Source organism: Phoca vitulina, unplaced genomic scaffold, assembly GCF_004348235.1.
Source record: "Phoca vitulina isolate PV1807 unplaced genomic scaffold, GSC_HSeal_1.0 scaffold9, whole genome shotgun sequence".
Lineage (NCBI taxonomy): Eukaryota > Metazoa > Chordata > Mammalia > Carnivora > Phocidae > Phoca > Phoca vitulina.
Genome location: NW_022589712.1, coordinates 53727294 through 53740685, shown reverse-complemented (window position 1 = coordinate 53740685; position 13392 = coordinate 53727294). Strand labels below are relative to the sequence as shown.

General features: G+C 37.5%; 1 protein-coding gene across 3 annotated transcripts in view; it reads right to left on the bottom strand.

Annotated features, from left to right (window-relative positions):
* Positions 1-13392, bottom strand: part of ATG5 (autophagy related 5) — a 131169-nt gene that overhangs the window by 74502 nt on the left and 43275 nt on the right. For all 3 annotated transcript variants that reach the window (XM_032408147.1, XM_032408151.1, XM_032408148.1), the window contains one exon: positions 10514-10676. In XM_032408147.1, the coding sequence (XP_032264038.1) occupies positions 10514-10676 (163 nt within the window). The remainder of the gene's footprint in view (positions 1-10513; positions 10677-13392) is intronic.

Genomic DNA, 13392 nt, shown 5'->3' with positions numbered 1-13392 from the left:
CAATACCTAACGCAATGTATCTCTACATCAATGTCTCAGAGACATCTCAAACTTTCAGCCTCAAAGTTGACCTTCTCAACGGCTTTGTTCCCCAACCCAAACCTATTCTCCATCTAGTTATTTCATATCACAGTATAAAGCACCACTATCCATCTAGCTGTCCTTTTTTCACCCTAACCTTATAGCCAATCTAGTGATAGATTCTGTCCATTCTACCTCCAGAACAAATCCCAAATTTAATGACTTTTCTCCATCTCTAACCACTGTCACCCTAGAGGCCAACATCATCTTACACCTGGACCTACTGCTATAGCCTCTCCACTTCCAATCTTGGCTCCTTCTTCACATATTTTTGCATCTTATCGCTCTCCTGCTTAAAAATTCTCCAAAGGCTTCCCACTGCACTTAACATCTGAATTATTTTCATTGGCCTATACGAGGCCCTACATCATCTAGCTCTTTCCTATCTCTCCAATCTCATCTCATGTCACCCTTCCCTCTTGGTCACTATTTTCCACAGTGGCCTTCTTTCGGTTCCTTAAAACATACCAAACTCTTTGTTGCCTCATGTCCTTGAAACACGTTATTCCCTGAAATGATTGGTTCTCTCCCATCCTTAAGATTTCAGGTTAAATATTATCTCTTCAAAGAGGTCTTCCCTAACCACCTTAATATAAATAGTTCCAATCTCTCCTCATATCTATTCTTAACACTTTGTTTACTGCTTTCAAAATAGTGTAAAATCAACTGCCAAAAGGATGCTTTGTGTCCCAGGAGACTTATGGACAGAAATAGATATAAAAAAAGTGTCATTTTTGCTACATAGAATGTTTAAAAAAAAAAAAAGCGAGACTATAAAGGTAGAGGGAAAATATGACAAGAAGACTATAGAAGAAGGGGTATCCCAGGAAAAAAAAAAACTTAGATTATCTGTAACTTCAAAAAGCTATAAATAGAGTTAGATTCCTCAAAACTGCCTAGCATTCTCCCACCTCAGGGTTTTGCCCTTGCTGTTCCCTCTCCTAGGAAGGTATTAACCCTAGATAAATGCATAGTGCTGCTTTGGATCTTTATTTAATGTCACAAAATCAGTGAGACCCTCCATGACCATTCTAATTAAAATAGTAATGCCCTATCCCAATACAGTTCTTTCTCATCTTTCCCTGCTTTACTTTCCTCCCATAGCACTTATTATCATGACACATAAAAATATTTTACATGTATATACATATATATACACAAATAAGAAACACACACACACACACTTCTTATATGTTCTCCCCCACAATAATTTTGGTTGCATAAGGGTAGGAATTTCAGTTTGTTCTGTTCACTGCTTTATTTCCAGCATAGATTCCGTAACACTAACTGAATGAATTCAATGAATTAACATTAAAATGATACTCCTAAAACATGGACCAAGTTATAGCAGGAATGTGATAGTTAATATTACGGGTCAACTTGACTGGCAATGGAGTGCCCAGGTTAAACATCATTTCTGGGTGTGACTTTGAGAGTGTTTCCAGATGAAATTAGTATTGAATAGGTGAACTTTCAGTAGACTGCCCACCTTGATGTGGGTGGGCATCGCCTAATCAGTTGAGGACCTGAACAGAACAAAAGGAAGGGGAAGAAGGAATTCACTCTTTTCCTGCCCCACTGATTGAGCTGAGACAACTCATTTCATCTTCTCATGCCATCGGACTGGGATTTATACCACTGGCTCCCCTGGTTCTCAGGACTTCTAACTCAGATTGAATTACATGACTGGCTTTCTTGGATTTCCAGCTTGTAGAGGGCAAATCATGGGATTTCTAAGCTTCCATAATCATATGAGCCAATTCCCCATAATAAATCTCCTTTTATGTATATATTCTTAAAATTGGTTCTATTTCTCTGGAGAACCCTAATACAGGAACATTTAAGAGTAGCAGGAAGGCCAACACCAAGCCTAAGACGAGGCTTATAAAAAAATAGTAAGGAAAACAAAATGAGCTTCATAAACTATGTTTGGCAAAGAAAGAACACATGGAAAAAATTATTGGGGAAGACAGTATCATATTAAGAGACAGAGAGAAAGCTCAACTACTAGACTTCTGTTTAGCTTCCATCTTCTCTAACACAGAATGATCTTCAAAGAAGAAAAGTGAAAAAATATAGCTGAAGTGACAACAATGCCTCCATAGGCTCAGAAATAATAGCAGCTACTCTACTTTTGTAGTATGCTGCTTTTAGTTAACGCAAGTCTTCAGATAAAAGGGAGTTACTTCAGAAGACATTAAAAGAACTATAAGGATTATGAAACACCAATAATCTTATGAAACAATGGTGAATAGGAGAGGTGCTTAAGGTCAGGAGACAGGCAAATGTTTCAACTTAAAAATATGAGTGGATGTTATCAACTAGTAAGCCTGATGTCAATCCTAGGCAAAATTTTATGTTTTTCACCATTCAGAAAGTAGAACAGTAATATCAGAAATCAGCAGACATTTTAAAATATGTATGGCATCAAAGTGACCTACAATTCCTTTTGTAACAGTATTAAGGAGGGGTGCCTGGCTGGCTCAGTCGGTGGAGGGTAAGACTCTTGATCCTCTCTTGATCTTGGGGTTGTGCGTTCAAGCCCCACATTGGGTGCAGAGATTACTTAAAAATAAAATCTTAAAAATAATTATTTTTTTAAGATTTTATTTATTTGACAGAGAGAGACAGTGAGAGAGGGAACACAAGTAGGGGGAGTAGGAGAGGGAGAAGCAGGCTTCCCACAGAGCAGGGAGCCCGATGCGGGGCTTGATCCCAGGACCCTGGAATCATGACCTGAGCAGAAGGCAGACACTTAACAACTGAGCCACCCAGGCACCCTTAAAAAAATTTTTTTAATTGTATTAAGGGACTGGGCGTTAAAAAGTGATATCGTAAATGTAACAATACAGCACAGATCTACTTTTGGATAGTATGTGTAAGCTGCAAAAGAGTAGTTAGGCGCACTCAATAGTTTCCGCAACATCTGGGAATCAACTTTGACAGTTCTCATTCTATTACCTGTCACAATCAACCAAATACTCAGTCTTAACAGTTCTATATTTCAAATATAAGCCACCACTTATAAACAATTGCCATGTCTCACCTAACCACTGGCATGGACTCCTAGTGGTCTTTTAATTCCATGTTTGCTCTCTTCGAATTCATTAACCATACTGCATCCAAAGAGATGCCTTTTAAAAAGAAAATCTGATTCTGTCATATTCTTGCTTAAAATCTTTCAATGGTCCCCTATCTATCCCACCTCAATTCCTGGGGATTAAGTTCAATATCATTAAAATAGCCTATAAAGCCCAGAATACATAGGGTCTCACTCTAATTTGCACTGCCAGGCCTAATTTGGACCATTTGCTACTTTCCAATCTTGATCACCATGCTCTTGTCAAAATGGTCTCCAAGCTCTCAGAAGCTTTTTTTTTTTTTTAAGATTTTATTTATTCCTTTGAGACACAGAGATACAGAGAGAGAGAGAGAGCATGAGCAGGGGGAGAGGCAGAGGGAGAGGGAGAAGCAGGCTCCCTGCTGAGCAAGGAGCCCAATGCGGGGCTCGATCCCAAGACCCTGGGATCATGACTTGAGCCAAAGGCAGACGCTTAACCATCTAAGCCACCCAGCTGCCCCGATCTCAGAAGCTTTTTTCTGCCTAACCCAGATCATTCCCTGTGCCTGGAACACTTTCATCACGACCACCCTGCTCTCTATTCCTTCCTCCTTCCTCTACAACTCGAGCTATAAATGTAGTAATTATTTAGAGGCTGTTTAATGTCTGGCTCCCCTAGATACAGAGTTGAGTCTTAAAGTCTCTTCTCTCTCTGTTTTAGTACTCTTTCTATGACACCACACATTTCTGGTAAGTTACCTTCCACCTAAGTCCTGCTTCAAAGGGACAGGAGAGGGAGAGAGAAAAAGGAAGAGGGAAGAAGGGAAAACAGAAAAGGAGGGAGAGGGAGAGGGAAGGGGAAGGGAGAAAGAGGGAGCAGGGGAAGAGAGAAATTATCAACAGTAATTCTTCTTCCAAGAAGTCCTTCAGAATCCGTTGAAAACATCTAATCATCAGAATGAGGTATATGGGATCACCACTTTATAGTCCTTGAATGCAAGTCTCGGGAAGTCTTACCACATTCAGTTTATAAGGAACTCCAGCTTACAGAGGAAAGTGATTTGCCAGACCACACAACTGATATGAGGTAAATATCAGGTCCTTCTCAGACCAACAGATTGTCAGTGCAATACTTAATCTACTATATGTACCTGATAAAAACAAAGCAATGCAACTACAACCAAACTGTCTCTATCATACAAGCCTCCAAAGAGCTAAAAACCATTGCAATTATCTTTTACATCACCTAGCAAACAAAAGTATTTTCAAAATATTATGACTTGTTATAAAAATCACCCTTCACTAATCACTTTCCTCTTAAAAACCTGTTTTAGGTTAAAACCAAATAACTGACTGATGTAAATTTTCAACAAATTTGGCAGTCAAAACTTAGATTTATTTGAAGGACTATGGAATTTATTTAATGCTATCTTTTCTTTTTTAGTATACTCAAAAAACCAAGGCTGAAAACTAAGTCATATATTATGTTAAAAATATTTTTTAGAGATTTATTCAAATCTCTAGCTTATAAGAAAAACAGCTTGACATTTAATAGAAAAGAGCCTGCACATGTAGTGACAACAGCCTCATAAATAATAAAAATGTTACTTTCTTTTCTTTTTTGTGGTCATTAACTTGGTTTCACAGGGAGGTTAAATACTTTTATATCTAAAATGAAAACCCATAAAAAACACTGAAAGGCACAGTGTGTCTTAAATGAGTTTTCTTGGTTTCAAAAGTTTTTCTTATTTCTCTTTCACACAGATCTGAAAAATTAAAATTAGCATTTGAAAGTATTCAAAAACTGTTTAAATTGTTGTTCAGCTGTTATGATCTACAGGTGCAGTTCTGAATGAAATAAATTTACCATCTGCTATGCCTCAACTTTGACCAGTTTACAAACCAAAGGTAAAATATCTTTGTCTTCACAAATTAATAGGACCTTCTTTTGGACTTTTGTAAATAAATTCAAACAAAACACTTCCTCTATTTTATAGCAGTATTAAACTATGTATAAAAGGCTGTTAATATTATTTCCTTACAGTATTAAAAAGGAATAAAACAGTCATTCAGTTAGTATTCATTTTATCTGCTCTATGCCTAAGACTGGACTAGGTGCTAGGGATTCAAAAATGTATAATACACTCTATGCAGTGCCTGGGTGGCTCAGTCGTTAAGCGTCTGCCTTCGGCTCAGGTCATGATCCCGGGGTCCTGGGATCGAGCCCCGCATCGGGCTCCCCGCTCGGCGGGAAGCCTGCTTCTTCCTCTCCCACTCCCCCTGCTTGTGTTCCCTCTCTGTCTCTCTCTCTGTTAAATAAATAAATAAAATCTTTTAAAAAAATTTTTAAAAATTTTTTAAAAAACCAAAAATGTATAATACACTCTAACCAGGAAAAATTTATATTCTAGCAGAATTACATAAACCATAACTATACCAGAGTGTGATAAAATATGAGAGCAAAGTGCATATAAATGGACAAGGAGACATGACACCATGAAAACATGGATAATTCTGCCTCCTTGCCACCATAATCTCCATAAAGACAGGGTGCATGTCTGTTTTATCACTGCTGGATGATCACTACCTCCTAGCAGAGTGTCAGGTTCATGTTAGATGGTCTATAAATATTTGTTGGCTAAAAAAAATTAAAAAAAGAAGGCTTCACATAGCAGGTAACAACAGAGATGAGCATTAAAACCTAAGTAAGAATTAGACAAAAAGAAAGAAAGGGCATTTTAGGGGCACCATGGTGGCTCAGTCAGTTAAGCGTCTGCCTTTGGCTCAGGTCATGATCCCGGAGTCCTGGGATCGAGTCCCGCATCGGGCTCCCTGCTCCGTGGGAAGCCTGCTTCCCCCTCTCCCACTCCCCCTGCTTATGTTCCTGCTCTTGCTGTGTCTCTCTCTGTCAAATAAAAAATAAAATCTTTAAAAAAAAAAAAAAAAAAAAGAAAGGGCATTTTAGGCAGAAGGAAGTACTACACCCACCTTTCACCAATTTACTTTAATGTAGGTAACATTCAGCCTTTTATCCCAAAATATATTTTCTTTTTTTTTCAAGATTTTATTTATTTATTTTTGCGCACATGTGTGTGAGAATATATGAGCGAGTGCACGAGTGAGCGGGGAGCAAAAGGAAAAGCAGACTCCCCACTGAGCAGAGAGCCCAATGCGGGACTCAATCCCAGGACCCTGGGATCATGACCTCAGCCGAAGGCAGATGCTTAAAACCAACTGAGCCACCCAGGCGCCCCCAAAATATATTTTCTACCAACATTTACCTAGCTAAAAATTTCCTAAATGGGTATTTTAGTTTTTTAAAAGTAGAATAAATAAACTACCAAGGTCTCCAGTACCCACAGGATACCATTCAGGAGATTTTGAGTGTAAGCTCAATCATTACCAATACAAACAAGACCAAACATAATAGCTAAAAAAAAAAAAAAAACTATAGCTAAAAATAAAAATTGAATAAAGTACATTTTAACCACATACCATTTTAAGTCAGATTTAATGAAACTCAATTTGAAAAGTAATTTAAAAAAATTTTTTAACGTAATAAAATTTAACTTAGCAATGCTAACTTTAAAACAGTTGTATATCCAAGAAAGAACAGGAAGTAGAACAAAAATAGGAAAAAAGGAATATTATGCCAAAAAATAGCAATGAAGGCAGTTATTAGATTAAGTCCGATACATTAAGTTATACCAAGTTCTGAATGTGACATTTTAACTCACGCGTTAGGTCAGTGATAAATACGAGGTGTTGGTCTGGTCAACCTTCTATGAGCTGCCAAATGTTTTTTTTTTTTTTTTTTTAAAGATTTATTTATTTGACAGAGAGAGACACAGCGAGAGAGTGAACACAAGCAGGAGGAGTGGGAGAGGGAGAAGCAGGCTTCCCACGGAGCAAGGAGCCCGATGCAGGACTTGATCCCAGGACCCTGGGATCATGACCTGAGCCAAAGGCAGACGCTTAACCGACTGAGCCACCCAGGCGCCCCTGCCAAATGTTTTCTAAAAGGGTCAGAGAGAGTAAATATTTTAGGCTGTGGGCCACATGGTCTCTGTCAGAACTATTTAACTCAGCTGTTGTAGCATGAAAGCAGTCCCAGACAATACACAAATAAATGGGTGTGAAAGGGTTCTAATAAATATTTATTTACAAAAACAGGGGGCTGGCCCATGACCACAGTTTGCCAATCCCTATTCTAGGGTCTCAAAGTGACTTCTCAACAATTCTTTTTATCGAGACAGCTTTACCTCCTTTCACACACTTTCACATAAACTGTGTTAAGTGTTTCGTTAAAGCCTCCACCTATAAAAGAACATAACAGATACTCTCTTTGTTTTACATATAAAGAAACTGAAGCTCAAAGGGATTGAGTGAGTTGCCCTATGGAGCTGCTAGGAGAGCTGAGACTAAACTTTTTTTTTCCCCAAGATTTATTTATTTATTTGAGAGAGAGAGAGCATGAGCAAGAGGGGCAGAGGGAGAGGGAGAGAGAATCTCAAGATCACAACCTGAGCTGAAACCAAGTCAGATGCTTAACCGACTGCGCCACCCAGGTGTCCCTAAACAACTCTTAACCACCACCCACCATGCCCACGCTTCCAATGCCCCAAGTGAAATATTTTAATCATTTTTAGAATCCTCTGCTGAATCCCAGAGCTCCCTGTAGCAGACTCACCACATTCACAATAGATTTCAAGAACACCTACTTAAATACCCATTAAAATTATTTACTTCAATTCTGAAGCCAAATTATTCTTAGATCCCTGCTTTCTTGGTAAGATTTGGCCTTCTTCCATTTAGGTTATCTTCTTATTCACAAGTCTCCTAAAATTTCAGTTCATCTTCAAACAGCCAGCAAGAAAAAGGAAAAAGTACACCTTCTTAAAGGGTCGTAAACTCTTTTAATTACTTAAATAGGAATTTGTATACTCAGTAAGATAAAAGAAGCAAGAGGCCTGCCTTTGCAGAGCTTGCAATCTAACCAGACATACAAATATAAAACTAAGGAGAAACTCGGGGCGCCTGGGTGGCTCAGTCGTTGGGCGTCTGCCTTTGGCTCAGGTCATGATCCCAGTGTCCTGGGATCGAGCCCCGCATCAGGCTCCCTGCTCCGCGGGAAGCCTGCTTCTCCCTCTCCCACTCCCCCTGCTTGTGTTCCCTCTCTCGCTGTCTCTCTCTGACAAAAAAAAAAAAAAACCTAAGGAGCAACTCCATGTAACTCAAATCTAAGAGACTTAACAGAAATGAGAAAATTTAGAGTAACAGTGTCATAAAATATGTACCTTTTACATTACTGAAGTCTCAGATAATGCCGTTTTGCATAATGAAACTTTAACAAATACTAAATACCACAAACACTTCTTTGATATGGTAATAATATAGTCCAAAAGATAAAAATGGTTCACATTTTTTCAAATTATGGTTTTTTTTTTTCTGGGGGGGGTTGGGGGAGAAGGTGGGTCTTCTACTTTATTCTAGTTATTGCCATGAAAGTTCAGCTTATATTGAACTAATTTTCTATCCAAAAACAACTATAAAAGATGGATAAAACATAGGCAGTCCTTGCTTTATACAGTTGTGCAGGACTGGAAAAGTGATCATGAAACCATGCAAAGTGATCTTAATAATCAATGGTGTGATCTTTAAAAACTGTCCAACATTAAAAACTCTGTTATAAATGTATAAGAAAATGAATAAAGTAAATAAACTAATGTATTTAGTACACTGTAATTTAAAACATTAGAAATGCTGAGAATGCAAGTGCTTTATTTATTGCTCTGGAAAAACTTTAAGCACGGTTTCAATCGTGCTTGCTTTCTTTTTTTTTTTTTTTTTTTTTAAAGATTTTATTTATTTATTTGACAGAGAGAGACACAGCAAGAGAGGGAACGCAAGCAGAGGGAGTGGGAGAGGGAGAAGCAGGCTTCCCGCCGAGCAGGGAGCCCGATGCGGGGCTCGATCCCAGGACCCTGGGATCATGACCTGAGCCGAAGGCAGACGCTTAACGACTGAGCCACCCAGGCGCCCCTCGTGCTTGCTTTCTTGACACATACCCTACAAGGAAGCACCTTTCCTAAACCTTGCCGAACTGTCATATTCTTTTCTAAGTCCAGATCAACTTCCAAACATGTTGTCATTCGCACTTCCGATGTCATGAAATATCTCTGAGAGATCCTTTAATGCTAAGTTTTTTGCCAGCATCACTTTCTCTGGGATAAACTCACCCTTTTCGTCACAACTGCCTACCTCATTTATGTGGAAAAGTTCACCTTCGCTAAGTTCCTGTGGCTGCATATCTAGTCTCTCAAAAGGTGACAGTGTCAACATTCCCACAGTCAGCTGTTTCTTCTATAATTCCATTATTCCAGTAAAATGCCGCTGTCAGCATTATTACTTTTTGTTTCTTTGCCATACTTTCATCTTTCTTGGACAATTCCCTCTTTCAATTATGTACTTTTATAAAATGTTATGTGGACCTACCACTGAAGACAAGGAGGCAATACAACCACATGCTTTGCTGTCTGTGGGTAAACTAAATAACAGATGAGTAATGATGATTAACTGACAGACACTGAAAGAAGTGATGTGACTGGTCTTTAATCATGATGCATATCTGTTGTTAAATGACTCACGGACTAAAGAGCTAGCAATACAGTTTGTACTTTATGTAATTTCAGTTAATATACGGTAGCAAGTGAAACCTGAACCATACTGTTAAGGACCTGGTATTATTTAACTAAAGCATGTTACCTGAAATTCATGCATACCGGACCCATGTAAAACAATGGCTACCTGTATGTAAGACAACTGTGTTGAAGGCATTGGAAGACAATCAATGCAGGCAAGATTAAGGAGCTATGATCTCTAAAAGATGGAGAATACAGAGGTGAGCTGCAGATTCCTCTCAGCTTTTCCCTTGAGCGTATCTTCTAAATCCCAGCCAGGAGAGACAGAATCCAAGTACAAAGCAAGTCTTACTATTCTGAGAAAGCAGGGGTTGGAGTTTGTGCCCTACCCAAGGGGAGGTACTTTGGTACACACACAAGGTACTCAGTTGTAATTCCAGAAAGATCATGACTAGCAATAAGGGCACTTTCTCCAGAAGCTAAACACAGGAAGTTTATACCGTCTGATGTTATGGGCAAAGCAATTCTAATGCTAAAAAATCCATAAAGAGAAGGCTGTTAGAAGAGTACAATGTAAGGAATGACTAAAGGCAGCTTCTTTGCAAATTTGTGTGTAGAGGCTGGAATTTAAACTTGTACCACCAATTCTAAGATGTACCAATTACTCACAGGATTACAGTTATTTCATACTTTATAAAGTGGTAGTCGGAAGTTAAACTGCTATATTTACCATTTTGTAATCCCATCCAGAGCTGCTTATGATCTTTTTTCTGCATTTCATTGATTACTTGACTTTTATGCTTTAATGCATCAGCTTCTTTCACACAAGACATAAAATGAGCTTCAATTGCATCCTTAGATGGACAGTGCAGAAGGTCCTTTTCTGGAAAACTCTACCAAAGGAAAAAAAATACACACATAAAACAGGTACACATATTAGAAAATTAGCTTCTTAAAGAACTGTACCTACCCCAATTATCCAATATTTTTAGCAAACCATCTGTTAACTTCCCAGTAAAGAGATTAAAGTACAATTCCAAATAGTTTTTAAATTTGAAGTTAAAGATCTTTAGCTACCCGGCATATTTTGTACTTTTTCCAAATAATCCTTATGTAATATGATATGTATTTAAAACAACATAAAAGAAAAAAACAACAAAAGAAGGATATGAAAGAGTAATAACTTTAAAAATAGCTTTTTGACCTGCCATTTAGTGCTGACAAAAATGTGGAAGAGAACTGACATACACTGCTAGTAAGGATGTAAAATAGGACAACCACTTTGGAAAACAGTTTGGTAGTTTTTTTAAAAAAGGTAAACATATACCTACCATCAGATCCAGTCATTCTACAACTAGGTAATTACCTAAGAGAAACAAAAACATCTATCCACACAAAGACTTGTGTGTGAATATCCACAGTGGCTTTATTTGTAACAGCCAAAAACCAGGAAACATCCTAAATGTCAACAGGTAAATGAATACATAAATTGTAGTATAAACTTATCAAAGTGTATATTTTAATATGTATAGTTTGCTATAGGTCAATTAGACCTTAATAAAGTTGTTAAAACGTAGCTTTTAAGGTCAAATAGCTAAATTTACATCTTATACCTACACTGAATCTTTTAGGCAGTTGAGGCAACGATCACTGGACAGATAAGCAGTTATGTAAATGAGATGACTAATGAGCTTTTCACTGAAAAAAGATAGTAAGAGCCAACACTAACTGAACACTTATTGTGTGACAGACATTGCACTAATGCTTTTTATATGGACTATGTAATTTCATCTTCATAACAATCCTTAAGGTAAAAAGTATTGTTATTGCTATTTCACAGATAAAACAATTAATTAACTAATTAATTAAAAAGCTCAGAGAGTGGATAGAGTCCTATGTGGTCAAGCTAGGATTATTCTGACTCAAGAGTCCCAGTTTTTAACTACTACGCAATACCACTTCCTCCATAAGACCTAAATACTTAAGATAATTATATTCGACATTATTTTACCAAAAAGTCATGGTTCTGTAAGTCCTTTGGTAAAAACTGAGACAAATAATATGGCAGAAAAAAGCACTTAGTTATAGCCTATTTGGACACTATTAACAGACAACATTAAATTATCCAAGTAATGGAAAGCTCCAGAATGACTAGGACACTTAAGTACATGCCCTCCTACCAAAAGAAAAGGCACTTGATTACCTATTGCTATTTCCTAAAGTATATTTTGTAGATGCAAATAATCAGTCATACCTCCTGTTTTAATAGAGTCTGATCTCATAGATGTGCTGAGTAAAAAGGTAAGCCACTATTTAACTACCCACTGGTCACAGCTGCTGGGGGGGAAGGGGGGAACAGCTGAGACAATCAAATTGTCTCTCTAGGTACAAAGGGATTCTAAATTCATGGTGCTCTTGAACTAAAAATCCATAAAGAATGAAGGTAGATGTTTTCAGACATAGGCACACAAGGGTAAAGAATATGAGAAAATATAAAGTCTGTAAAACTGAAAAGACAAAAGGAGAGTATGAGAGAGAGAGAAAGACAAAACTAAAAGATGGGAGAAGATATGGATGGCAGAGAGAGGGTCCCTGCCTTAATCAACTTTACAATCAGTTGTATTCGCTTTGCTTAGGCTAGATTGAAGGGATTTGTCCTGACTTCCTGACCAGGATAAACAATAACATGTACATCATATCAACTCTATTATATTCAAATGGATTAGCATTATAATTATTATTTCTAAACTTTGTTATACTTGATCTCTAAATTTAGAATGGCTTTTTTGGATATTGTACAGTTCTCTATGCTGCTAATTTAATTGTCCATTTTGGTTATGTAGGAGTGGCAAAAAATATGAAAGTTCATATTCCAAAGAAAATATTATTTTCATGTTGTTTGAATTTATGACCTATTTAAGCTTATGTACTGTTAGAATTTCTTAAACTGTATACAATCTGATTATGAAAAAAAGGAGTTAGGGTCTCTCAAAACAGTGGTTTGAGAAATCAGGGGGGAAAACCCCACCATTTTCTAGTGTTGCTTCAGCACAGGTTGCTATTCCCCTCAATGACTCCTATAATCAGAGAAGGTACTGAAGTTTTGCTTTTCCCAGATTTCCATTGTTTTGCAGGCTTCTAAACTTAACCAATGGGGACACTGATAATTGATAGCTGACAATTACAAACAACTAGTCTTAACTGCAAATGACAATTACAAACAACTAGTCTTAACTGCAAGAGAGTAAACATATTTGTATACATATGCTTCAACAGAATATTCTACCTCTCTAGGAGGAAAGTGAACTATTTAATGAAATGAACTCAAAGGAAATATGAGAGCAGTAACTGAAAGAGGAAATACCTACGTAGGCAGTCACAGCAACTGAATTAATCGTGGCAATGAATAAAGTGACAGATGTCTCAGTCAAAGCCCCCTCAGCTCCTATTTATGAGATGTTCCTCCTTCCATGATGAGGTTGGGGTGGGGGTAAGAAATCTTTTTTCAAAAGCTTCACAATAAGATTCCAGACAGACACTTGATTCATTACATTTCTAATATCTTCTCACATACATTAGCAGTTGTGTTTAAGTGCATATCTTTTCAGT